The following is a 26,153-nucleotide window of genomic DNA, read 5'->3' as shown; positions in this document are numbered from 1 at the left end:
TGCCGCTGCTAATCACTGTAGTTGCCATTCATACGGCTACAGACAGCAAAACTCAGAAGAGCAGCCATTCTCCACCATGAACTATGGTAAAAACAAACACCGCTCACGCTTCACAGATGACAGCTTACAGTTTTGTGTAAAGATGAAGTTACTTCGTACAGCGCCGATTTGCAGACGCTGTGCACACAGGTTCATGAGCAGAAGTCCCATTGTACCACGGCAGACCCGACAATGTTTGCATGAACACGCTTTGAAGCATTACATTATAGACCACTTTTCACACATGCATTCACTTTTTGTTTTTTGTTATTTCTACACAGTGTTCTGAATTATGAACAATGGTCTACAGCCAATCTTGTGTATTATTATACAAACTTTGGTTGTGAGATTCAGATAACTATTTAATAAAAGCTAAATATTTTATATGAGAGTAAGAAAGAAAAGTATATCTTTATGTCCACCTTTCTCTGTTAATGCCCTACCTGGCCCCCTGGCAAAAGCTTTGCTAGATCCGCCCCTGCACAGTTACCAGCTGTCAGCTACACAAAAAAATGAGCTTGGTGTTTGTCTCTCAGAAACAGTTCATAACTTCCCTTCAACTCATTCATGTCACCTAAGGGTAAACCTGTTTCTCCATCACCTGTTCAGCTCTGATGATTCAGTAAGGATATCTGGTTTGGAACAGCCGTTTTTACAGCTGTGGCTGCAGCAAACATCAGCTGATACTAGAAATTAAAAGCAAATGAATTCTAACAACAGCTGATCAAGCTTAAACGTGCTGCTGTTGTTTAGCGCGATAAACAAACAAGAGAGAAAAGCCGATCATTGATCAGTTTCATGACTGAAGTTTCAACAGGCGAGAGAATGACAGGGGAGGCTTCGTAACGACAGAATAAATCGTAATATTTTCTCTGAATGTGGCACGATTCCGTTTGTACGGCAACTCTACGAACTAACCATTATGAATAAAATAAAGTCCAACGTCAGTAACTTAGCGCGCACACAGCTGTATATAAACTCCCGTCGTGCTAGCTAGCACGCAGTACGATTGTAAAAAGTCAGCACAACGAAAATAAACTACACCTAAACTCTGTTTATATCTGACCCAAATAGAGTGCAGTTCATAACTTCTTACCTGAAATTCAGTTCACCTCACGCTCCTGCCTTCGCTTTCCCTGATCCATGATTGACCACCGCGTTAGCAATCGCCTGCCCGGCCTCATATGTCTCGTTGGCGGCATGTCCTTTCTGTCACACACCGGTGGATAGCTGCCCTCTGTTGTAGCTCCACCACCAAACAACTCAGTTATTTTTTCCACATCGACCAGCATCATCGGCCCATATAAACGAAAAATAAGTCCAGCTAAGACACAGACCCTTGCCGAGCGATCGGGCGATTAAACAAATTTTAGCCACCTCACTATCAGCCAAGCCTGGGTGGTTTTTCACGAAGGGTCGCTAGCCGCGCTAGCTAGCTAAGCTAGCGGCGCTAGCTAGCTAGCCAGCCGGCTATCAGCAACACGTAAGAGAACTGTTGCTAAATAAACTACACCTAAACTCGGTTTATATCTGACCCAAATAGAGTGCAGGTCATAACTTCTTACCTGAAATTCAGTTCACCTCACGCTCCTGCCTTCGCTTTCCCTGATCCACGATTGACCTCCGCGTTAGCAAACACCAGACGATCGGCGGTAGCCTCACCGCCTTGTATGTCTCGTTCGCGGCATGTCCTTTCTGTCACACACCGGTGGATAGCTGCCCTCTGTTGTAGCTCCACCACCAAACAACTCAGTTATTTTTTCCACATCGACCAGCATCATCGGCCCATATAAACGAAAAATAAGTCCAGCTAAGACACAGACCCTTGCCGAGCGATCAGGCGATTAAACAAATTTTAGCCACCTCACTATCAGCCAAGCCTGGGTGGTTTTTCACGAAGGGGCGCTAGCTAGCTAAGCTAGCGGCGCTAGCTAGCTAGCCGGCTATCAGCAACACTTAAGAGAATTGTCCCTAATATGGGATGTCTTGATAAAACGAGCAGATATTTGAAGTTTACACACCTACATTCTCGCCTGAAAATATCTTAAAAGTGTATTTTGTGACCTAGAAACACGAATAAAAGACATATAAAACGAAGTGGTGTCCGCCATTGTTTGACTCGGTAGAGGCATGCTATGAATTGTGGGATATGTAGTTTTCACCAAGCATGGCACTCTTTAGGCCGTACTACTCCCGGTATACCACTAGAGAGAGCCAACACACCACAAATGAAGTCTGTTTCTATGGTGCCAAAAGCAGAATCTTTCTCAGGAGCCTAGAAATTGGCCTAAATTTGCACTAAAATCTAAATATTTCAAAAACTATAAAAGTTATAAACACCAAAAGTCACACCATACTAGCCCAGCTCCAGCCGCACAAAATGATGTAACATATGTACCCCTATTGTCAAAACTGTTTGGCAGAGGAGCGCGGGAAAATTTTCACTAAAATATTAATATTTAAAAAACTATAATAGTCATAAACACCAAAAGTCATAGCACACCATTCCAGATCCAGCCGCACAAAATGAGGTAACATATATGAAGCTTTTCTCAAAACTGCGGGGCGTGATACGTGCCGAAATTTAGGCGGAAGATGGAGAATAATAATAATAATAATAATAAGAATAATAAATCCGACGAATAGTAATATGTGTGCCTCTTGGCATAGGCACACATAATGAATGTCCTTATAGAGACAGCCAAATAAACATGCCTGTGTATATTTATGCCCCATCACACAGAAAATCCTATCCATGACTCAACACCTATCACAGTGGAGGCATTTTTGTACCTCAGTGATTCTAGGATCTATGCTGCTGAGGGCAATTTACCCCTTCTTTCAAGGCAAGTTCTAGGCGAAGGGCCAGACTGTATGCGACAGTGGTTGTACATTCTGGACAGTCAAATGATGAGAAGAGCAGAACTGCAAACTAATCACCACCTGGAGGTGAGTTGGATTAGGTGGTGGGCAGAGAGTGCTGGACAGGCCTGGCGTACTCAAACATACAGTGTTTGCAGCATAGCTTGAACAACATTCCTCAAAAAGGAGCTTTGGCCTGTTTTTGTGAACTGTCTAGTCCATGTACAGATCTTGCCCGAGCTTGGTCTGCAGTGCAACAAGTCAGATTTGTTCTTGGTTGGTGTTGGACTCTGTCAGGTTGTCTGTCATGGTGAAGAGCTGCAGGAAGCAGCTGAGGATCAGCAGGTCTGGGTGTCTTTACTTAGACTGCTGCCCCCATGACCCACACCTGGATAAGTAGGAGAAGATGGATGGTTGGATGGATGGACACAGAGTGGAGCAGGGAGCAGTCATTCTGGGGGAAACACTGCTCATCTAATTTAAAAATCAGCAATGCATTTTATGCTTTCTAGCTGACAAAAAAAAAAAAAAAAAATGGTTTTGGTCTGCATTTAATGCTTCAAACTTAGCATTTTTGCAGACATCATTTTGCTTTTTGGAACCAGTAGTTACCTTTATGCATGAAAGGGTGGAAAACTGATTTTTCAGCTAACACTTTTAGCTTTGTTAGGAAGCTGAATTCCCAATTTATGTTAGTGCATCATACAGACACACATAAGTAATAAGTAAAGGACTTTTAAAATACCAAAACTGAAGCACAAATATTTTTGATTTTCTGTGTCACACAACAAGCCATATATTAGTAAGCGAATCCATTAAAATTCTCCCAAAGGCACCAACAGTCTAGACACAGTAGAAGGTCCAGTTTAATGACTCAAAATAGTGGATGAGGCCTAGCAGAGTAACTTCAGCTGTCTGTCAGGATTCATGTCAGTCAGTGCGACCACGCCCGCAACTCGGTTATCCAGTTGAATAAGTTATAAAGAAAAAATACCAACTCAAAGATGTTCGCAGTGGAAACAGTCCACAGGAGATCAAATCATTTTGTGATCCACTGGTTCATTTTTAAGCTCTGGAGGTTGCCCATAGGAGTAAAAAGAAATTGATATGCTGATTAAAGTTATTACTGGCTACATCGATGCAATGTGGAGTTATATTGCCAGGGTGGTCTAGGTTACAGCATTAGTTACGGCGTAGAGCTACAGAAAGGTTTGGAATTACAACACACCTATGGTGTAGATTTAATACAGAAGTATTAATCCAAAATTATTCAGGTCCTTAGCAATACACCTGCACAGGCTTGTCAAGACAGTCACAGGACTGAGAGAGCTTTTAGATTATTAGTATGATATTAATTGTGAACACCACTTGCTTTTTTGTTGCATTGTTACTGCTTTAAAAAAATTGGGACAAAGAAAAAAAAACACTTCCTTTCCTAAATATAAAAATATGTACTTTTTTTTAAACCTCCTGTCTTACTGGTGCCCCAGAGTGTGCTGGGAATAGAGACTTGGTCTCAAGTTACTGCTGGGAAAACAAGTGTAGTATGAGTCCAACAGGTGATGGGCTTGATGGAGAGGCTTGTCATAACACTGCAGTGCTCCACCACTGCAGGCCTTCTCCTGGAAATTAATTACACATCAGGGGTGACTTCAGACGATTATTTATAGCCCATCTTGGGGGGTTTAGTGGAAAGGGGAGCTGCTCAGAAAGAATGGAAGTATCAGAGAACTGCTCCACTGGACACTGAGTGACATCTCTTTGACTTGTGGGCTAAACAAAGTAATGCGAGGTCATTCAAAGTTTGACTCTTTAAAGACCTGCTCTGCATCTGTGAACTGCTGTCAGATTTTAAATGTTGGCAATCAGTAAGAGATAACAGATCAGTTCAACCAAATGAACACGAGGTTAAGCTGGCTAATGCTCTGGAATGTGGAGTGGGTTTTGTTTACTCTGTCCTACCTTCCTTTTGGATTTTTTTTAGTTCATGTTCATTCAAGTTCATGATCCATATAAATCACTGAGAAGCAAGACGGGCAGAATAAATGCATTTAACCTAGGATTCAGATTCAAAAGACCTCAGTGCAAGCATGCTGCGTCACCTGAGCTGTGTAAGCTGTGCAAAGCTGTGCAAAGATAGAAGACGATGCACCATCAAGAGGGTAGACTAAGAAGGTCACAATAGTGCCAAATGTCAATTTGATCTCCTGCTTCTCTCTTTAATGACCACACACTCCCAGCTGCTCCCGGAGAAAATGTTATGGTTCAGCACTTCCATGAGATGTGATGGCTTTCCCACCAGTCCCCCTGAAGGGAATCACAAAGGAATCAGATTAGCTGGGATCTTCATCTGTCTGGGTTTGTAAGAGTTAACAGAGACTGATGAGGCGTTCCTGAAAAACATCAGAGGACGCTTCTGTGATCTTGGTACAGATTTACTCCACTCCCATGTCAGACAGCATCCTGGGAGCTGATAAAATATTTCAGTAGAAACTCAAAACGCCTTTCCCTGAGATTAAACTCCAGGGAGGAGAGAACAAGATGTATGGAAAGACACAAGGAGCTCTAGCTGCTATAAATCCTAGGCATAGTAAAATGAACTGGAGAGCAGCGACATGGTTAATGAATATGTCCTGATCCGCTTCACTTCACTCTCTAGTGCCTTTTCCCACAGGCCACCACTTTTCCTTCTGGTCAAAACTAAGGCACTGAGAGTAACTGCTGACAGAACAAAGACATATAAATAGATGCAATCAATGTACGTCTTCCTGGCACAATGAAACAAAGCGAAATATGCATTGTGGGCACCGACCTCTCTTGGATGTTTTGGCTACTGTATGTGAGCGGATACACTCATTGTACTGTATGCTGACTCTTTTCTGAGGAGACGCCATGGCTTCCATCCCAGTGAGTGATGGGTAAACCCAATATTTTATATCCCAAGCCAACAAAATTTCCCCCCTGTTTTTCCACTACTGAAGTGCTTCCCTCTTTAAAGGCTTCAAAGTACCCTTTTAAAGTGGGAAACCCAAAGTCTCACTTGACCTGGTGCTCGTGTTGGCACTGGCATGGTAAAAAGAAAGGAATGAACTGATGAAGAGGATCCAAAGGTGACTCCAGTCCAGATTTTCATTTCTGACATTTCTGACTCCAAACAAACACAGCATTGTGTATTTATGGTGAACCTTTTAAGAAGCACTTCAGCTAAATCAAATCCATACAAACCCACACACCCACCTAGACACCCCCATGGACACACACACAAAAATTTCTGGGCTCCTGCACTCTGTGTTGGGTGTCAGCGAATTAGAGGGTTCTGTAGTTTCCCATTGACATCAGCCTCGGACCCTGTGGGGCTTTCTTTGCCTTCAGGCCCCTTCATTAGGCTCCTGCAGAGTGTGAGCACTCACCCAGGGAGAGGAGGTCGTCTCTCAGCTTTTTACTAATCACTATCTCCCTTTCTGAGCAGGGAGACCCCCTCACCAGCAGTTGGCAGGTGAATCAACACACTCTTTGTCAAATCACCTGAAGGCCTGTTTCTTTTTCTTCTTTTTTCTTCTCTTTTCTTCTTCTGTTGGTTTAGAACAAGTAGCTCCTAAATAAATTGTATGAATAGGGCTACATTTAAGAGAATGATAAAGGAAGAATTGTGGGGGCTGCACGGGGTGGGGCAGGTGGGGGAAGGAGATGGGTGGAGAAGTGTGATAAAAGTGATATGATAATGTGGAAGGTTTGGGAGCCCTTGGAGTTAACGCTTGGCTTTAAATCACTGTTAGAGCAGGGTGTGTCCATATTAATGAAGGAGGCATGTTATAGCCCCAAGCTGTGCTAATAAGGGTACCTGTTGCTTTATCCCAGCATGCATGCATATGCATGTGGAGGAGGTTGCAGGAAAATAGAGCTGCAGAGTCAGAAAGTCTACGGGATATGGGTGGAAAAAGTCACACTAAGAAGAAAGGTTCCACATCTGATGAAAGAAATCATGCACAAACTTTATGGTCAAAGACTTGAGTCAAAGAATAAGAATTCTTATTTTCAGCTATTAAGGAAGCTGAGACTATTGGTTAGTTCAGATTTGCACAAATAAAGGGGGAAAGCACTCTTAAAGGTAAATAATTAACACAAGTTATCATGCTGAGCTAATCTAGAGCTTTAGAGCCGCTGGTAATGGCCTAGATTTTATTCTCTTTATATGGGCAAAGCTGGGCTAGCTGTTTTCCATTGTCTAACTCTTTTTGTGAAAGCTAATGCTTTCACCAGATTGTTGCATTTGTACTTTAAATAAATGTTATTTGGGTATTTCTTGATCCTTCACTTCCTTAGCTACTGTATATGTATATAAAGGAACCTGTATAAAAGTCCCATCATTCAATCTGTGACTTCGCAGCAGGAGATAAGCTTCACTGCGTTTTTCATCTCACTTTCTGTAAATTTCAGTGTAGTGAGTTACATTTAAGTATCTGTAATTCTAAAGAAAGAGCTCCTTTTTTACTGCAGCATTTTCTCTTGATGCCTTCAGTTCATGGGAAATGTTTTAAATAGCTTTAAGCAAAAATAATTAACTGGACACGAGTAGGTCTTAATCCTTTGTTCAGTGTAGCAACATGTCATTAGAAACTGCTATATTTACAACTTCTTCAAAATGTTTCCTTAGCAAGATGTGTGAAAACCTCAAACTGACATTTTCCACAGCTGTTCCACACACAGACAGGTTTTGTTGTTTATCTATAAACCACAATGACAACACATTGCTTTTCAGTTTTTACATGTGCTTATAACCACATACAAAGCAACAGCACTTTCAAAAATACATATTCAATCCCCTTTCTTACTGAGAGTCAAATAAAATGACCAGTATGACTTTCATGCCTGTAGGATAAATATAAATCTCCAGCCAACAAGTTTAGAATAACGTTTGGAAACCTCGAGCTTGGCCCTGAATAAAGTTGACACAGGCTGCCTACCAGCACATCTAAACATTAAAGTGCATCTATCTTATCAATTCAAGGCAAGAAAGCAAACATCTGTGTTTCTCTTAAAATGTGACTATTCTTTTAAGTAACCTGTGCACACATACTGGTGATAAGTTGCTGTTTTCCCATTGGGGCATTGTAGATGCTTTTTGGCACCAATGTGTATCTTATGTAGGAATGCCTTTCTGTCAGATCACTTGATCTTTTCTCTAACATTTTCCATGACTAAAGACTTTGCCAAGTATGTTTTAAAGACAACTGGAATGGAAGAAAATCTGCAGTCTAGCAGTCATAACCAAACCCCTCGAAATTACAATCTCTTTTCAGGAAATAGTTACAGCATGTAACTCCCTGTAAAACCACAGCTTGTTTGTGTTGCATCACCGATGTCCGACTCAGCAGTCTCCCCACTGAACAGATGTCTCTTGAACTTGATCGTTGCACGGTTGAGTCACCGACTAAAGATACAGATTCAATTCTTCATTTTTTTACAGCAATACTTCTTCATTTGTAAGGACTCTTTTTGCCTGAACGCCCTTTACAATACATGCAACTGTTTCATTAAAAGATGATGTAAATGTGAAACTTTTGCGGTAAAGATGAAGAAAAAGAAAAAGAGTGGGCCACCCTCAGATAATTCCACTGTGATGAATAAAGATCCGGATCCCAGGGCTGGAGAACAATCAGCTGCTGTTCTCACGAGTACAGCTTGACTTGCCTTCAGTTCCTCTGTGATGTGGGGTGAGAAAGAGGTTGCTGCCTGTGAATCATTTCATATTCCTTTTTGCTCCTATATAAATATACAGATGTTTGTCCTGATATCACCTCAGTTTTCTGCTCACTGAGATCTTCAGAGGGATGCGAGCACCTGGAAGACTGAGACCAGAGGAACCAGATGGTACTTGTGGAGTGCAGCCTCTTCCACTGCTATAGGGTTGTGGACCCTCCAAACACCTGGAAATAGTGTGGGCATAGAATTGCAGTGTTTGCCAGAAAATATCTGGCATTGACTGTTTGTCTGAAGTTTCATTAGACTGACATGTGTTGAGAAGTGAAAAAAAAATCACATCTTTAGAAGCTTCTGTAGTTTTCCATCAGAGCCATGGATGAAAGAGATTTCTTTAACTCAGAACATAATGATTTATGAATAGTTTCCAATGTGTTTTGTATGAAAATATCTCATCTTTTACAGTTAAAAGGCTCCAATAGGTTACATGCTCTGAATTTATCTCATTTCTCTTTTGCTAGGCGTGTGGTGGTTTTAATTGGCTGCAGGAGGTTCGCCTGACATGACTGCTGTGGAAATAGCACATTACAAGCAAAGGAAAGCCTTACTCATACAGCGCACACATAGAAGTCTCAGTAACTGTGTCATCAGTGAGCAGGGAACTCAGCTGAGAGAATGAGCTCCCCACAGCCAGTAAATGACTCCACCCAGCTGGTCTCTGTTGTCTTTATCCAAAAACTCCCCTCTGCACCTCATACTAACATCATCTACATGGCCTGCACCACAACTGAGAGACATGGAAGCAATTAGCAGCAAACACAGAAACATATTGTATAGGCAGGGTAAAGTCCAATCTGAGCTTCCTAAGAAAAGCATTGGTTCTGTTTTAGCTTGCAAGCGAACTGATCACTGATTCATAAAGCTGTCAGGAGTGGTGTAAGGAAAACGGAAACTCTTTATGGATGTCTTATTCCAAAAATGAGTGGAAATTCCCACATGGAAAAGACAGAAAAAAACTTGTTGACAAGCTGACTTGATTCATATTTAATTCTTAGAATTATTTTGGCTGAAAAAGATGCTTTTGGGCTACATTCCTGGCTAAATAACACTCTGACCCATATTAGTTTCACAAGTAATAGAAAGTAGTCTCATTATGGGTTAGGTTTAAGACTGTTAACGGAAAAAACAACTAATGAGCCAGGGCATGGATTTTGGGAAAAAAGACGGACTAGTAAAGAGACGTTTAATGAAAGCTGCAATCAGATTAAACGAATCAGGACTTTGCATTTTTGAATTAGCTGACTAAATGTCAGAATATTTCAAAATCTGTTGAATGTAAACTGTTGTCTTCGATGCCTCCTAACATTATGGACATGGATTGTTTATTTGATCCACTACCAACAGTATATATGATGTTCTTGTATTTTTTTTAGCCTTTTAAATAATTGCTTTCTCATTTTCAAAGTGTGTCTTAAAACCAGCGTGAGACCCATTCTGCATGTAATGGTTCAAAACCCTAGGTTCTTTGTGAAAACATTTTCATGGAAGAAATCACCTGATTACAGATTTTACAACTTCGTTTTTGTTACTGGGGTTTTGAATTTAGTTCCAGGAGTTAATTCTCAGATGTCAGAGCAGTTTGGATGTAACTAAAATGCATTTTTCCAAACCAGTCAATTGTAATATTTGCATGACCAGACTGGGTAACAGTGTGTTGCCTTGGTTAAAGGTTGTTCATAGTGCAAACGGAAAACTAACTTATGGAATACTTTATAAATGGTCAGCACTAGTGTGAAATATATGCAGTTTATAGTGGTCTTTATCCGTCTAATTAATTCTGAATCCTGATGATATTTATTTTCACCACTCCATGCAACATTTCCTGTGATCCTCCCATCGTCCCAGTGCTTGTCTTTCTTGTTACTCCGTCCTTCCACCCAGCCGGAGGTCATTATCATTCATATGGGGTATTACATAGTCAACAAGTTATTTCTTCCAAAAGTAAACCAAGTCCTTAGTGACTGTGGTTCTGCCAGGTCCTGATGAACGGAGGTGGATCTGTCCAGAAAAGCTGGACGCGCCCATGACAGCAGCTCCTCAGAGAATCCAGCTCTTGTTGTTACTCATGGAAACCAGCATGTTAATACACACAACTTTGCTGCAAGACTCAAATGTTCCGGGTTGTCCCCCCTTCTTACAAGGGTGGGACAGTGGGGGGTAGCTGTGCTTTGATACATTCTTTGCATCAGTCAAAATGACAGAGGCAGACTGAGGGGTGGAGGATTTCTTGTTAAAGAGAGTTTTTTGTCCTTATAACAGCTCCTTTACCTAGGCAAAATGTACACAGTGATCTGTGCCAAATCCCTAATAAAAGCCAGGCACATGGTGCATGACGAGTGAGGCTTTCACCGCAAAACTCCAGCAAGAGTGACGAAGAAAAAGGAGGAGAAGGTGGGATGTAGGCAAAACTTCCCAAGATCTGGAGAGATAACAAACTTTTAACCATTATACGCCCCGTGTAGTCAGGCTGAGCTATGCAAGCATTAAATCCTTATTTGTTTCTGGGATTTCTCCATTCTTTCGCAAGATGAGTACTACTGGCTGATAAGAGGAAAGTCAGCAAAACACTTTACTGAGATAATTCTTTAAAACAGAGCCAGCTGCACTTTTGAGAAAATTATCTCCTGCTTGACATCTTATTGATTTGGCTTAATGGATAAAGCACCTAACTGCAACCACATGCGCGCACACACAGATAACCACCCAGCACCAACTTTGAACTCACTGACAGTTTACTGAAACGCTGCCAGAAATATTTTAGAAGATAAGCAAGTGCTGAGAAAATGTTAAAAACTAAGAATGGTGTAATACTATTTTTTTTTTTTTTATCACTTTGTCTGAAATGGAAAAAGAGGGGAAAACAGTGGGATAGTTGGGTAATTTAGGACACTGAGACCTCAGATTAGGTGATTCATAGTTTTGTGAATCAGAAGTTTTATCAAGACCACCAGACTTTTTACCCTCCTCTGCTGGTCATGTGTGAGACATCGGGCAACTAAGAACAGAGGCTCCACTTTAGTTTAGCTCAGCCTGCTTGTACTCACATCAGGTCATAAGCTTAAACACTGAGTACTAGTACTGTGTGATGAATGGTACACAGAAGTCTGCTGCCTTATTTAGAATTGTACTTGGAAGAGAGTTTGAGTCACAAGACATTGACGGCACAGTCTCTCCCAAGGGAATTCATTACAGAGAATGAATCAGCATTTTACACAAACACAAGGTGTTGGTGTTTATGCTCAGTAGGATTTGCGTGAGTTCGATATTACCATGAATGGTCAGTCCCTCCTTAGAGTGAGACATTTTGTCTCCAGGTTGTTCAACATGAATCAGCATTTAGAACAATGCCGTGACTTCCTGAAGGATACTGGAAATGGAAAAGTCATCTTCCAGTTAATTTTTCATTGGACAATGATATGAACTGAAATGAAACTGAAGAGGAGACATAACCTCAACTTATGTTTTCATTATCGTTTTATTTTATAAATGAGCATCATGACAGATATTTAGACATTAGCTTTTTATTCTAGTTACCTCATCAAAAATGAGCGTGACTCTTCAAATCAGGCTTCATTAAAAACAGCTGTACTTACTTTGTCACGTTTCTCTGGAAAAATGTTGGAGAACCCATAACCACAATAACTAGAGAAAGACTATTTACAGAATATTGTTTGTTTCATTTAGAGAAGACCTTAAAGCTCATATTCCTTAACAAGGATGTCCAAGTATTTCCAAAAATAACATTAACAGCTATCAATAGGTGTACAGCTTATCCCTGTTAGATGTCATGAAAAAAAAAAGTTTCGCAGTTTTGCTGTGTTAAAAAATTCTGTTAAAGTGTTAAAAAATTAATAAAACAAAATGGTTTGTTCAGCTGTCTGATGCAAGCCTTCCGTCTCCTGTTTTATGAGAACTTTTATGAGAAGTTGGCAAATAGCGAGATAATGTTTTCCAATTGTTTTCTACCTGGGTGTTCCACTATAAAGAATTTATTTAAAGTGAAATAAGAGTTGAAGCTCTGTTGTTAAAAATGTATATTTTGTCATTTTCCCCACAGGGCAGAAGCTACAGCTGCTGCAGAGTGTAGGTGGTCTTTCTCTAAAAGCCCAGAGCTGCGTTATATTCCATTACTGGTCAGGCCACAGTTATGTGTGGCCAGGAAAATGCATTTTAGCCATAAAGCAATTAATGTAATAACAAGGGTTTTACATAAATTCCAAATGAAAGTAAAACGGGTGCTTTTATAGTGACAGAATTCATTGCGGTCTCAGATTCAGTAACAGGAATGAAGACATCAACACAATTGCATAAACAACATGTGACGTTAAGTAAGCTGTGAAGTGAGTCTCCTTTCCCTTGAGGTGAAGGAGATTCATTAGCGGCACGAACAAACAACATTCCTTAAAACAAATGCAGGAAGACTGGGAATTGTTTGACTTCAATGCTTGACTGTGCTGGCGACCTGGCACTCTCCTAATAATGCAACACTAACTCCCTGATAAAATGTGCCAGGATGTAACAATCATCGAGATTTACACAAATAATGCTAATACACAGGACCAGGCTTCATGCAACGGATAAACCTGTATTTTCTAAGCAAAACAAAAGGCAAGATGAAAAAGTTATTTTTCCTTTTTTTCACTCCAGAGCATGCTGTTTGAATGATGGATTCTTTAAAGTCAGAAGAGCCATCATACAAGTGGTGGCAGATTCAGTATCAAGTCTCAGTGATGGTCTTAAAAGCAGGCCTTTGTGAAAAAAAAGATTTTCCATGGAAATGTACCAGAGTGGGATGCAGCAGCAATAAAATACCTGGCTGTGTGGTTTTTCCTGCTCTTTGATAAGTGCTATTGTTTGAATTTGAATTGACTCATAATGCGGTGATCTGCTGCTTACAACACCTGCTTATTTATTTAAAGGCTTATCATATCAGTGAACAAATAAACTCAGAGAACAGGTGGAGATGTTTAAATGATAACACATAAACTTTGGCGACGAGTCAGATTTCAAGTGGAGGAAAAACCTGCAGTTGAACCATAATATTACTACAAACCCTGCATCCTTTCATTAGAGAGGACACTTCATTTCCACTCTACTCTACTCTGTTTGCTTGTGTGCACAGTTTGGTTTGTTTGTATCCCCTCCACCAAATATTTCATTGAATTCCTCATCAATAGAAGCCCACCAAAAGCTGATTTGAACATGCGAGGAGTTTCCCATTACTGCTCGTCCTGTGCCCCCTTTACTCCTATAAGGGTATGAGCTATTACTAAAGAGCTTCAGACACACTGCACATAACCTTGCTGTGACTTGTACATTAGCAAGCTGACAGCATACCCTCTTCATGTTGGTTCAGACCAGCTGATACTAATAATGCACTGATCATAAACCTCAGAAGGCTTCTATATAAGGCTGCACAAGCATTCATGACACCTCGGTGGTCTGCACAGCATTGACATCAACATTGACTTATAAGGAGGAGCCGCACAGATTAAGGGGAGTCAAGGGATACTACATTTTTTAATGGGCATTTGTGAGTCACCATACCGAGTAGTGTCTTTTTAAGGTTTCCAAAGGGTGACATGGCTGAAATATGGTACATTCTTTTGAGACCGCCACATAGTTTACGACCTACTGTGTTGTTCATCAGCCCCAGTAAGCAAAGTCTGGACAGGAAATAACACACAATACATCAGGAAGTTGTCAGAGATGACAGATAGGGTAGAATTAATGGAATTTTACCCTTGCAAGTGGCAAAACTGTAATGTTGGCCATATTGGAGTAAAAGCTAATCTATTCGAAAGTATCTCAAAACTTCATGCAGTAATTCATGGTATCCACATGATGAATGTGAATCATTCCCTAGGTTTTCCTCCTGTGTCACCGTGAAATAAGTATTTCTTACTAGTTTGGTGATTACTTACGTTTCAGAAGAACCTTTAACAACAATAATAATGGTAATTATTTTTTGTAAGACTTATTCAACTTATTCAATCTTGTGGCTTCAAAACAAGCCCAAATCATCACCCCTTCACCACCATGCTTGACAGTTGGAATGAGGTGTTTGTGGCGTTTGCTTTGTCAAATGTGGTGCTGCTTTATGGCCACAATCTGCACTCTGCTCTTGTCTGTCCAAAAGGATTGTTCCAGAATTCTTAGAATTCTTGTGGCTTGTTCAGATGCAGCTTTGCGAGCCTCAGGTGTACTGCCATGTTCGTTTTAGAGTGAAGAGGCTTTCTCCTGGTAACCTCTTTAAAAATCCCATACTTGTTCAATCCTATTCTAATTGTACTGTAATGAACTTGAACATTTATCATGCAAACTGAAGCCTGTTTAGTCTGAGTGGAGCTCTTTTTTGCAGTTTCCCAAGAGTTGCAGTCTGACGTCGGGGTGAATTTGTTGGGAAGACTGTGGCTTTTTGTTAACACAAACCTGAATGCTCCAGACCAGCAAACTGCCAAAACTTCAGCTTTTATAGAGGTGGTTATTATAGAGGTGTGTTTTTCACAGGATTGCGGAGAATCCTGTGAAAACTTTCTTTTCACACATGATTTAAGACCCGTTTTTACTTGTCCGATAATTTGATTTATGACCACATATCAATAAAAAACGTAAACTTATCTTATATGCTTCCATTTTAGTATTTTGAAACATATTTAGTGGGGCATTTTATTCGTGAAGAAATCAAGTGAGCATTGCACTTGGGTATATACACAGTAGCCTTTGAAAAAAAATCATTAATCAGCCTTATATCTGCTGAGCCAAAATTTTAAACAAGCACTGCTGTGTCTATGTGATGCCTCACAGAGCTGCTGAGCTGTAAATTAGTTGCTATGAATCAAAAAGACAACAGTTAAACTGCTATAAGCACAGAGGAGGTTGTTTTAATGATTCTGCACTGCATGGTTCTGTGTAAAGAGAGTGATAAATGTGAGCTTACACTTCAGGAAGGAAGCACCAACTTGAAAGCATTAACCATAAACATTCAGGAAACTATGAACATATTTTGCCCCTTATATTGGTGTAGATGATGATAGTAAATGTAAAGATCACCCTTGGTGTATTCTTCATCTGTCAAATTAAAAGCAAAACAATGTGAACTTCATTATTTTCATCAGTCGTATTTAGAATTTTTCCATCAGTGAAATAAAATACACGTATTCATTAAGTTGAAGAAATGCTGAATGTCACTGCATTGAAGTAGTGTCAGTTACTCATAAGAGTTCTGATGTCTCTATTAATGGAGTATCTGAAAGCATGATTATGCATGCGCTTAAATTGGGAGTGGTTGCTCTTAAATTTTCCTGATTTTGCAACAGTAACATGAGGCTATTAAAAAAGAGCATATTTTTTCTTTGTCTGTGAGTAAAAGAAGAAACCGTAGCTATATATATATCGATTTTTACTCTAGTGCAGTTTGTTTTGGTCCCGCAAAGCCGGGTGCGTCTGTTTCCATATGAGCTCTATCAAACATATTTAGCCGAGGGAGTGGGTGTGGGAAAGCAACAGAAGCAAATCGCAGGGAATGTGTGAATGGTTATATGTGTGTGTGTGTGTGAGAAACAATACCCTGAGGCTCTCTCAGTGCTCACACTGATTCAGTGCCCTCTCCTGCTGTATCCCCAGATCCACACATTTTAACAGTCGCATTCCTTCACTCAGGGGCCTGGCGGCAGCCCTGTAGTGCGCCTGCCCCAATAGCAAAACACAGAAGGGGGTCAGGGGGCATATCATTACTCTGTGAGACAAATAGACCATCCAAATAAAACATGACACCCTGAATGTGAATGCAAGATTGTCCAAAGGGCAGTTCACACATTTTTTTTTGTTCAGTATTATGTTTTAATTCAAATTCTACAGTTTTGAGACCTGTCTTCTTTTTTTATTGCAATAACATATAAATGTTGCTTGCTGAGGTCCAGCTTGAAGTATTTAAGCACTATTAAGCTTCACCAGTATTAAAGTGTGTTTTCACTCTCTTACCCGTCTTGTTCCATGCTCTGTAACCAGGTGCTGGCATTTTGTCTGACTTTATCAGCCTGGACACTCTGAATCAGTGACCTTTCTCTAAAGGATGTCAAGTATTTTATGCTGCCTCTTAAAAAGTTGTGTATTTAGGCAAACATGTCAATTGAGGGACCACAGAGACTAAACACTCCATGAAGCACAGTGAGCTGTAAATGCAGGCAGGTTAGAGAGGCTTCATGTGTGTGTGTGTGTGTGTGGGTGTGTGTGTGTGTGTGTGTTATGGATTGTAGGACAAGGCTGGTGGAGTTGATAGTGGGGTTGTTTCCCCCCAGCAGTTTGCAAACTGCTGCTTTAGTACCCTGCTTCCTTAAACTGATTTGCAGATGCACATAAAAAACAAAATTGCTCATTTTCAGCCATTTTATGACTCTTTAAAAAAAGGCAACAAAACAGTGGACACTGAATTATCTTACTACCCACACAAGTTGTCTCAATTTGTTTGTACTGACAGTAAAAGCTCACGAGAGGAAACCATAATGCACAAGGGTGGGTAAACTTTCCCTTGTAAGGAGCCTCCGGAAAGATTTCTACATCTGAAACAATCATATGATTCAGCCACTGTGTTGCTAAGAGCTTGTGTTGAAAACAATAGACGGGCTACTCAGCAACACGGGCCGGCTCAGGACTTCCACCCCATCATGACAAATCTGTCATCCAGTATGAAGTGTCTCATACTAGCGGGAGATATCAGCAACACTCACCACCCTTCTATTATAAACATGGGGAATGTTACAGAGTGCAGATGGGAAAGCAAAGCTGATAGGAACTGACTGCGCATATATTCAAGGTGTGTTTGCGAGTGAAGTGAAACAGAGTGAACAGTATGAACCCAGTGAAACAGGAAAACCAGGCAGGCTTTTACACTAGAGGAATTTCCTGCCTGTATGATATGTGTCATTGTGTTTCTCCTGCTTAGGAGAAACAGACAGACAGCTTTTAGGCTTACCATTTAAATTAGCTGAAGCTTCTAATTTCAGCCACAGTGTCCTATTCTTCTCAAAGGCTTTGTTAGGTTTTACACAATAATAAAGCCCTCTATTCAAAAACCACATTCTCTATCATTGCCATCAGTTTTCTTGATTAGAAAAACTTTTTATTTAGACCAAAACTCCACTAAATGTTAAAAGATCAGGTAATCTGCTCAAGAAACAAACAGAAGGCAAATTTCTTAATCATTGTCACTCGTGACCTGTCTGTGTTTAAACTACTGAGTTATCTGTTGTGGCCTTTATTTACTGTCTGTTTCCCGGTGGTAAAATGGTGTTTACTCTGTGACTTAAAAGCAAAACAGTTACCGTCAGGGTGTCTCTCCACCCCCGTGGAGCCTATCAGTATCATCTCACAGTTGGTGACACAAAGAGAAATGAGATCAGGAGGTGGGATGGAGGTTGGTGTCTTCTGGAACAAATATTAATAGCTGGTAATGACTGTTTGCTGAATTAGAGCTGGAGATCACCTTTATTTTGAAATCTAGTGTATTTTACAAAACTGTCTTCTTTGCCAAACCTATAGTACAACCTAATTTCAGTTGGGGATTTGACTGTTTGTGGTATTAGAAACTAATATAGAGTTAAGCTGGTAGACACAAACTGCTTAGGAGGTCTGGGAAGCCTGATTCGTTCTCACTTCACACTCCAACATTTTTCATCTTTAAATGTAAAGTTTAGTCTTTGCATCCCAAAGCACTCTTCACATAGCTCCCTCTATTTAATAAAGCTTAAATGATTTCATTCACTGCGAATGTATTTTTTACAGTTGAAGTGCGCTGCTCTATTGCAGATCCACTTTAAAAGGGAGAACAAAAGAAATAACTTTATTTCTTTTCTCGTTTTCAGAAAGAAAACATGAGAAAATTAGTAACAGTCTTATATCTAAGCTGGGGGCCACCACACCCTTAGCTTAAGATAGTGGTTTTCAAACTGGGGGATGAGCCCGCCTGGAGGGGCAGATAGCCTTTGCAGGGGGTTATTGAATACCAAGGAGTGAAAATAAGCAGAGCAAATGTGATTTATTTAAGGAGTTTTCTGATGCTATTAGGCTAGCCTTTCATCAGAAATGTCTTTGGATTTATTTTAAATTAATCATTAATTGAAAATGATGTCTGTTTCTTCTTTGCCTTTGGAGGGAGACCTCGACCTCGTTGCACTGTGTAAACCAACCGAGAAACTGAACTGACCCACGTGAAAGCATGATTTCACACATCTTGATATAGCTGTCCTAACATGTGATAGATGCTTGTTTGTGGTAAAGCATATCCTCAGTTATTACAGAGAAAGAGTCAAGATACACTAAAAGTGTGTATGCATGTGTTCGCATACACCTACGTACTGCATAGAGGCTGTACTACAGTGCCAATATGTCAGTTCTATATTTAAAATAGTTGACCAGCTGTGTTGAGTCCTGTGAAGTGTTCTATAAGTGTTTTGCAGCACTTCAAATCTGTTGCCATAGTGGCTGAGTGATGATGTTAAAGCCCAGGCATTGGAATAAAACCACACCCCCTTTTCAACCGAAAAGACAAGATGGAAAATACTGTTCAGTTAGCCAGACCCAATTACACATCACCGAAAGCAAAAGAGACTCTGGTTTTAGGCACAGAATATACTTAATAACGGAGCATGCTTATGTACACTGGCTTGTTCCTGCTTGATGGCGTACATGCAGGTATGCATGAAAAGAAGTAGAGGAGGACTTACTTCAAAGAAAAATGTAACCAATACTCTGATGCTTTAACAGGTCACACAGATAAATGTGTGTGCACAGATAGCACAAAACCTACGGCTGTCAGTAAGTAGACAATAAAGAAGCCCGTGATGACTAAGAGCTGATTATCATCTGCTGATACTGTTATACTCTATTTCCAAAGTATTTGCTTGCCCCTGTGTCTAACCTCATGCATGAGGTCATAGGGCTCTGATTGCACCACCATGACTACCTCCAGATTTCAGAACATCCAGAAGCATCATTATAAAACAGCAGTGCATCTTTGGAAGATGCAGAAATATCTTGTTATTTGAGAGTCATCGTGTTCTGGGGTTTCTGAATAACAGATAATGCCCTCAGCCGAAAACTTTCAACAACAAATGGTTTTTATGGGTACAGCTCGTTTGTCTATTAATCACACCTTGTGCTTTGGCTCTCAAAATGAACCAGCACTCTCATCTTAGGGACCTAAAAACAGAGTAAGAGAATGAGACCTCTCTGGGATTAGGGCTTTGAACCAGCAAACACCCCCAACAGCTGTGAACTGGCCCCTCCAGACCCTCTGGATTACTCCCATCAGTTTCTGCTCTGTGTGTCAGAGCACTTAGAAGAGTTATAAATATGAGCAGCACTTGACAGAGAGTTCATGTTGCTACTGCCACACAGCCAAATTTGGCCCCTGTGTTCAATCCCCGAGGCCTCAGATGAATCAGCTAAACCAACAGTCACTAATTCCAGTCGGCCTGGGTTGGTTTATTAAAGGTCTCATTGCAGTGAGTAGATGCTTTTCACAGCCTAACCACTTTCCTTGCTCCTCTCTCGTGTGACTCAGACAGAAATACATAATCTTCCCACACACCCCCCTTAAGCTCCCCAGAAGACATCATATGCCCAAATCAGATCCACACTGTAATTAGATAGAAATACATATGGATCACACATTGAGATCCAAGAGATAGACGTATAATTAGTACAGATTTATACAAATAGGTCATAAGGGAAGGGGAAAAGGCACATGAGAGTCTTGCATTTGGAAAGCAGTTATATTTATAGTTTTTTTTAAAAAAAAGAAGCGTGAAGTGACGTTTCACTGACCTTTCAATCACCTAGCACCTAGCCTTCTCTGCCAACAAATTCGGTCTCAAAGGGTCACGATAAGTGTGAGATAAAATCAGAAAGCGGCTTTAAGGTCCATTGTTAACAGTCTTAGTGTGAGTGATAAAAGCGAGCGCATTTCTATCACTTTAGTAAACATATGGGTTAGTGCATTAGAAGATCCCTCTTCGAAGTTTTTTTTTCTTCTCCCCTCTCTCTCTTCGTTTTTTTAGGGAATCACAAGCTCCTCCTCTTCTAAACTCTGTTACGGGTCTGGGAACTCCCTGTATGTATCCTGATTAGGTGAGCAGAGAAGGCGTAGGCCTGAAGAGGGGCAGAGAGAAAGAAGCCGCAAGAAGAGCGGGGACGCTGAGAGGAGCTGACGGAGCATTAATGAGATATTGGCCGCTTAGAGTTACAGGGATGCAATTTTAGTTTTACTCCCCAGTGTTTACAGGCTTGATCTACGGACTAGAAAGCAAACATTTGGACAATTTCGCCATTCAAAACTAACTTTAGTGGATTAATTTATTGTCAAAAATGGGCTTGGTGAGATTTCTCACAAAGACGCCGGGGATAGTAGCCTTTCTCGCACGCTCATTCCTTTGTATTATCGGGCTATTACTGACTTTTTCTAAGCCTGCCTGCGAGGCTTTCAACTTGGATGTGGAGAACCCAGCTGTTTACAGCGGACCCAATGGGAGCTACTTCGGATATGCAGTTGACTTTTATTTGTCTGATTCTGGCAGGTAAGTGTGCTTAATATAGAAAACAGAAAATGTAACTGCAGAGCGTTATGTAGTAAAAAATAAATAAATATATAATATAGTTTCCGCATAGGGTCTGAAACATTTGAGGTTTATCTGGGCAATTCAAATTTCCCAGTTATACGCAAATATTGCGCACACATTGCAGTGTTCACTGAACTATTTCAGAACTTCTGGCCAAACTTCAGCCATCTACAGCTCACCCGTTGAAGTCAGAAGTTTCCAATAGGAAGCACATTTCATTTGTGGGATGTTGTTTTGGCTCGGAAAATCGGGGTTTTGTGTGTATACTTTGCTTCCTGGACGCATGCTTTGCGCACAGCGCGCACACGGTCAGCCTGCCTACAACTTACTGCAATTGAATTTATGCAGAAAATTTGATTTTTTGTTGTAAGTGTTTTCTGAAATAAAGCCCACATAACTCCAATATAAAAGATTGAAAGCGTCATCACAAAAAGGATGAACCGAAACAAAGATCGGAACATTCGTAAATCTCCCTCAAAGTTTAATCTCATTGTCCCACCAAATTACAAAATTAGGATGACCTTTTAATCCGCCCTTGCCTCGAAACCCCAGAACAAGCCACCTAACTGCAACCTTAGCGATCACATCTCGGTATTAAATGCTGTGGCTGATTGTGATGCTTCCTGGTTCATCTGGGATGTGATCTCAGTGACTCTTAGCATGCAGTGACCGTCTCAGTATTCCTCCCGAGGGGTTTTTGGCATCAGTCACTTTTGGAAGTAAAACTTTGGCAGGCATGCCTGTGGCCAGGACTTATACTCCAGTATTCTGTTGGGAATATAAATAAGGGGTGGGGTGGGGGATGCTCTGTCCCAGGATCATATAGTCTTTCTCTCAGCTGGAATGCAGGAAAAGATAAGACATAGATTACATTAGTTCCTGACAGTTCTGCATTTGTGTTTGTGTTTTGTGTTGCTGACCATTCACTATATTTTGGTGAGAATTCCACCCAAACCTGTAATTGCAGTAATCATTAACAAAAGGTTATACAGCCAGAGTCAGGACTTCACTCCAATGTAATCACACTCTCTGGCTGACGATGTGTCTGCTGAACAGTGTCTCAGACCACTGTTCAAGCAGCCAGCATGGAGCGATTTGAGAACGGGCTCTGTGCCGAGTGGGCCGCGAGTATCAGCTTTAGTTTCCCTGTTTCTCCTCCCCACTTCCCTGGACGGCAGACTCTCAGACATGAACAGATTTCCTCCTCTTCTATGGCCCTGACTGTCTCTTTAAACTCCTTCTGCTATTGGTTTTTATTTCCCGGCCCGGGAAGCAGGGGTTTTAGGAGAGCTGTATGATTTAGAATGTGAAACTTGCATGCACAGATCCCTCTCCCCCTCTCCGGCTTTCCCCTCCTTATTTCCTCCTATGCTGATGTCATTCTGCAGGCTTTTTAATTCACCCATGGCCTAAACCTTCCCCCACTGTCTAGCCTCTCTTCCCATCATAACTCCTAGTCTCATTAAGTATCAGACACTGTAGACGTCATCTTACCGATGACTTAATCTGAACTTTTTTACAGTTGAGTCGCTCTGCTCATGGAGGCGGACGTGAGACAATGGTTTATATGTCCAGGACAAGGATATTGCTTAAATGTAGTTTCCTAAAACACACTGCCCTGTAATTTTCCTCCTGATGATCTGTGTTCAAAAGGCAGACATCAAATAAAACGAAAGTCTGAGAGAGCACATTTAAAACCATTACTCATCGCTTTATCTGCAAACCACATTCATCTGCCACATTTCATCCACACTGTCTTAGAAGTGTACACATCAAACATTATCAGCAGTGACATGAAATGAGTTCCTATTATCTCTTGTTTTGCCATCACATCATCATCGTCCACAATTTTTGGAGCCATAAGATGTGGGGGAGTATCTGGAACCACTGTGAGGTCAGTTGAGGGTTGCACAAAGAGATTCTTCTTGTCAGGATGAACTGCAGTGAGCCTGGCTCCAACCTTTAGGTAAAATTATTGCTGCTTTTCATCCATGCAGATTGCAGATGTGGATTCAGAGACTGAGCCTTTCTCCTATCAATAAAGCTGCTGTCAAGTCAACAAAAAAGTGGGCTGCTTTCACCCACTTTGATGATGATCCTTGACAGCTAGTTTATATATGTGGGTCTGCCATGCCCTTTGGCATGACATAATAAAGTTAAATTTAGACATTTGTGGATGGCCCACCATGGAAGGACGCCTGAGGATAGAACTATGTGTGACAGCTCTTGTCAGAACAGGGCAGGAAGAGCAAAAGGATATATGGTTCCCTGTTGTGTGAGCATGTTTCTCCATGTTGAGTGAAGATGGACATTTCACAGGCTTGCTGTTTTCTGTGTACATCAGTCCCCTTGTGTACCCTCCTCTACATGGACTTTGGAGAGCTTACTCTTTCCTCAACCACTTAATCACAACCACTAACTGACTGCTCTTTCACTTTCTCTGGTGTCTGGCATGGATAAGGGAGTGGATCATACTGAGATAGACAAGGTTAAAGATCAGGAGGTGTAAACAATAACAGACCTCGCCTGGAGTGTATGAACAGAAGAGACAGGTTGATGTGTTTCAGTGATGTGTTTGGTGATATGGATTAACTTAGCAAGCCCTGTGCCTGTCCTGGTTTGGCCGTGACAAACACATGGCAAGGTCAGCCAGTCCATGTTGGTAACTCTCCTACAGTTTAATCTCTCAAACAGTGTTAGAGTTAAACTAATATTGACACTGGACTGGCTGCTAATGCAGCAGTGTTTTTTCTGTGCCTATGCAGGGGTCGCTCTCCATATATGATCAGTCTTATTTCTGTTATTGTTTTCATTGGTGTCCTGTTCTATAGACCTGGTTCTAAATCAAACCAGTAAATGTTTGAGCTGCAGCAGCACAGCTTGTATATTTGGGTTGCCAAGCTTTTCTTCATCCAGGTTCTCGTTGTTACGTGCAGACAAAGAGGCTCTTTGTCTAATGGCAGAAATTGTTTACCATTTTCCACTGGAGGAGCTTTCACTGTGACTCATTTCTTTTTTAATTTATTAGCCTTTTAAAGACCTGCCTTAAAAAGCAGCTTTAATTTTCTGTTGTCAAATGTTGTTTTCACCTACTGGCCAGTAGGTGGGAAATATTCATGCAGGTTTTTGTAAAGTCAGGTGGGAATAGTTAGCGTGGTTACACTGTAGTCTCTTTCTGGGTTTCGCTTTTTTTAGTAAAAGGTACTTTTTATAATGAGTCTCTGTGTGTTGCAGTGGAAAAAGATGTCAACGTGGATGGTGACGATGGCTTTAAAGGGCCAATGGACCCCGCTGTAATGTCTACTCTATTACCAATGTCCCGAGGATGTCACGTTTACTTTGGTTTTGAAATGGAGCTAGCCACTGGTCAGGGCTGCCCTGACTCATACTTCAGATTTAATGTCTCACTGCCAGCAAGCCTGGTTTCTTTTACCTTGAATCATGAAATGACTCACTTCTATAGTAATCTGATAAGGGCTGTCCTTTATATGGCAATCAGCACATAGTCATTGTCCTCTTGTGAAATTCAAATTAGAATCAGTTTTATTATTTAGGAATATTTAGGTAACATTTAGCCTTTCTTGCCTATGAATGTGAGCTTTTGTATTTGCATGTGTGGGTGCAGCAGGGGTCAGAGGGGTGGAGAGGCAAAGTGCTCCAACAGCTGCAATCCCCCATGTTTAATACAACAGCTTCTCTATTCTGAGGTGAGAGCATTAGACCCCCTGATGTGGCCATTGTGGAGAGGTGTGAACCAGCAGCAGTAAAATCCCCGCAGGAAGATTATAGGGCCATAGACTGTGAAAGAGGAAGGGACTGTGATCGTGGTTGGGGATGGGCAACAGTTTGGTATGAGAAAATGCAAAGATGAAAATCTGAGTCATTTTGGATGTTTTAAATTTCTTGCTTGCCACTTGTGAAACAACTTGACACATCGATGGTTTTAACAAAACAGCTGCTGCTTTCCCCACATTCACTCTAGCGAGTTCAAATTGATTGCTGCTTGTTGAAAAGTTGGAAGAAAAGGCAATGATCGCTGAACGAACTTGTTGTCAAATTGCTGATCTGCGTAACAGCTCCTGGTTGAGAGCTGTGAAGAGAGTCAGCTGCTGAATAGCATAAAGTACTGAAGCCTAAGCTGTTATTTCTGTTTGTGACATCTGCTTGGATGCGCACACATTTTGCCTGTGTGACAATAAACAACATTATTTGGCTACCTTAGCTAGCAGCGCTTGTATTTCCAGGCCACCTGTTGCCCAGCCATATTATCCTTCTGAGGATACAGAGGAAATGGTTTTGCTGTGATATGGGATCAGATCCTTGACAGACTGGGCTGTTTATCTTATCATCACTGGTGGGTGCATTTTCAGATCTTAATGACTTCTTTTCAAGTCAGTGCTGGGATCTGGAAATGTCTGTAAATTGTTAAAAAAAAGGACATAACTTGCTCTAGGCTTTTAGAGCTACATATAGATCTTTCCCCCGTTCTGCAACTTACAGTAACGTCTGACTGTTAAGAAAACGGTGGCCTCTGCTCAGCGTAGTAGACTCACTGTAGTCAGCACGCGCCAACCAAACACTGCTACTCTCATCATATTCAGGCTCCTGGACAGCAGCACTTACAACATGTGTGTATGTGGTGTGTGTGTGACTAGACGAGCGTCCATATGGCAGCTGTAAGGATTCAAACAGCTTCTGTCTGGCCTTGACTTTGAGAGTACTATCCTATTTGTATGGGTCCATGTGATCTGCAATAAATCATCAGACACTACTGCCTCTCGTTTCTGTCATTCAGCTGATCTCACTTCTCAAGTGTCAGTCACGCTACAGTTGGAAAGCATTCAACTTTTCTTATACGTGTTCCACATTTTAACT

At 41.0% G+C, this 26,153-nt stretch overlaps 1 protein-coding gene across 1 annotated transcript in view; it reads left to right on the top strand.

Annotated features, from left to right (window-relative positions):
* Positions 1–20,775: 20,775 nt before the first annotated feature.
* The window catches only part of itga5 (integrin, alpha 5 (fibronectin receptor, alpha polypeptide)), a 33,328-nt gene continuing 27,950 nt past the window's right edge, over positions 20,776–26,153 (top strand). Inside the window, exon 1 of the mRNA XM_005448439.4 lies at positions 20,776–21,236. Within this exon, the coding sequence (XP_005448496.1) occupies positions 21,028–21,236 (209 nt within the window). The 5' untranslated portion in view covers positions 20,776–21,027. The remainder of the gene's footprint in view (positions 21,237–26,153) is intronic.

The sequence above is a fragment of the Oreochromis niloticus genome, linkage group LG20 (genome assembly GCF_001858045.2).
Source record: "Oreochromis niloticus isolate F11D_XX linkage group LG20, O_niloticus_UMD_NMBU, whole genome shotgun sequence".
In the NCBI taxonomy this organism is placed as follows: Eukaryota; Metazoa; Chordata; class Actinopteri; order Cichliformes; family Cichlidae; genus Oreochromis; species Oreochromis niloticus.
This window is presented reverse-complemented; position numbering and strand designations above follow the sequence as displayed.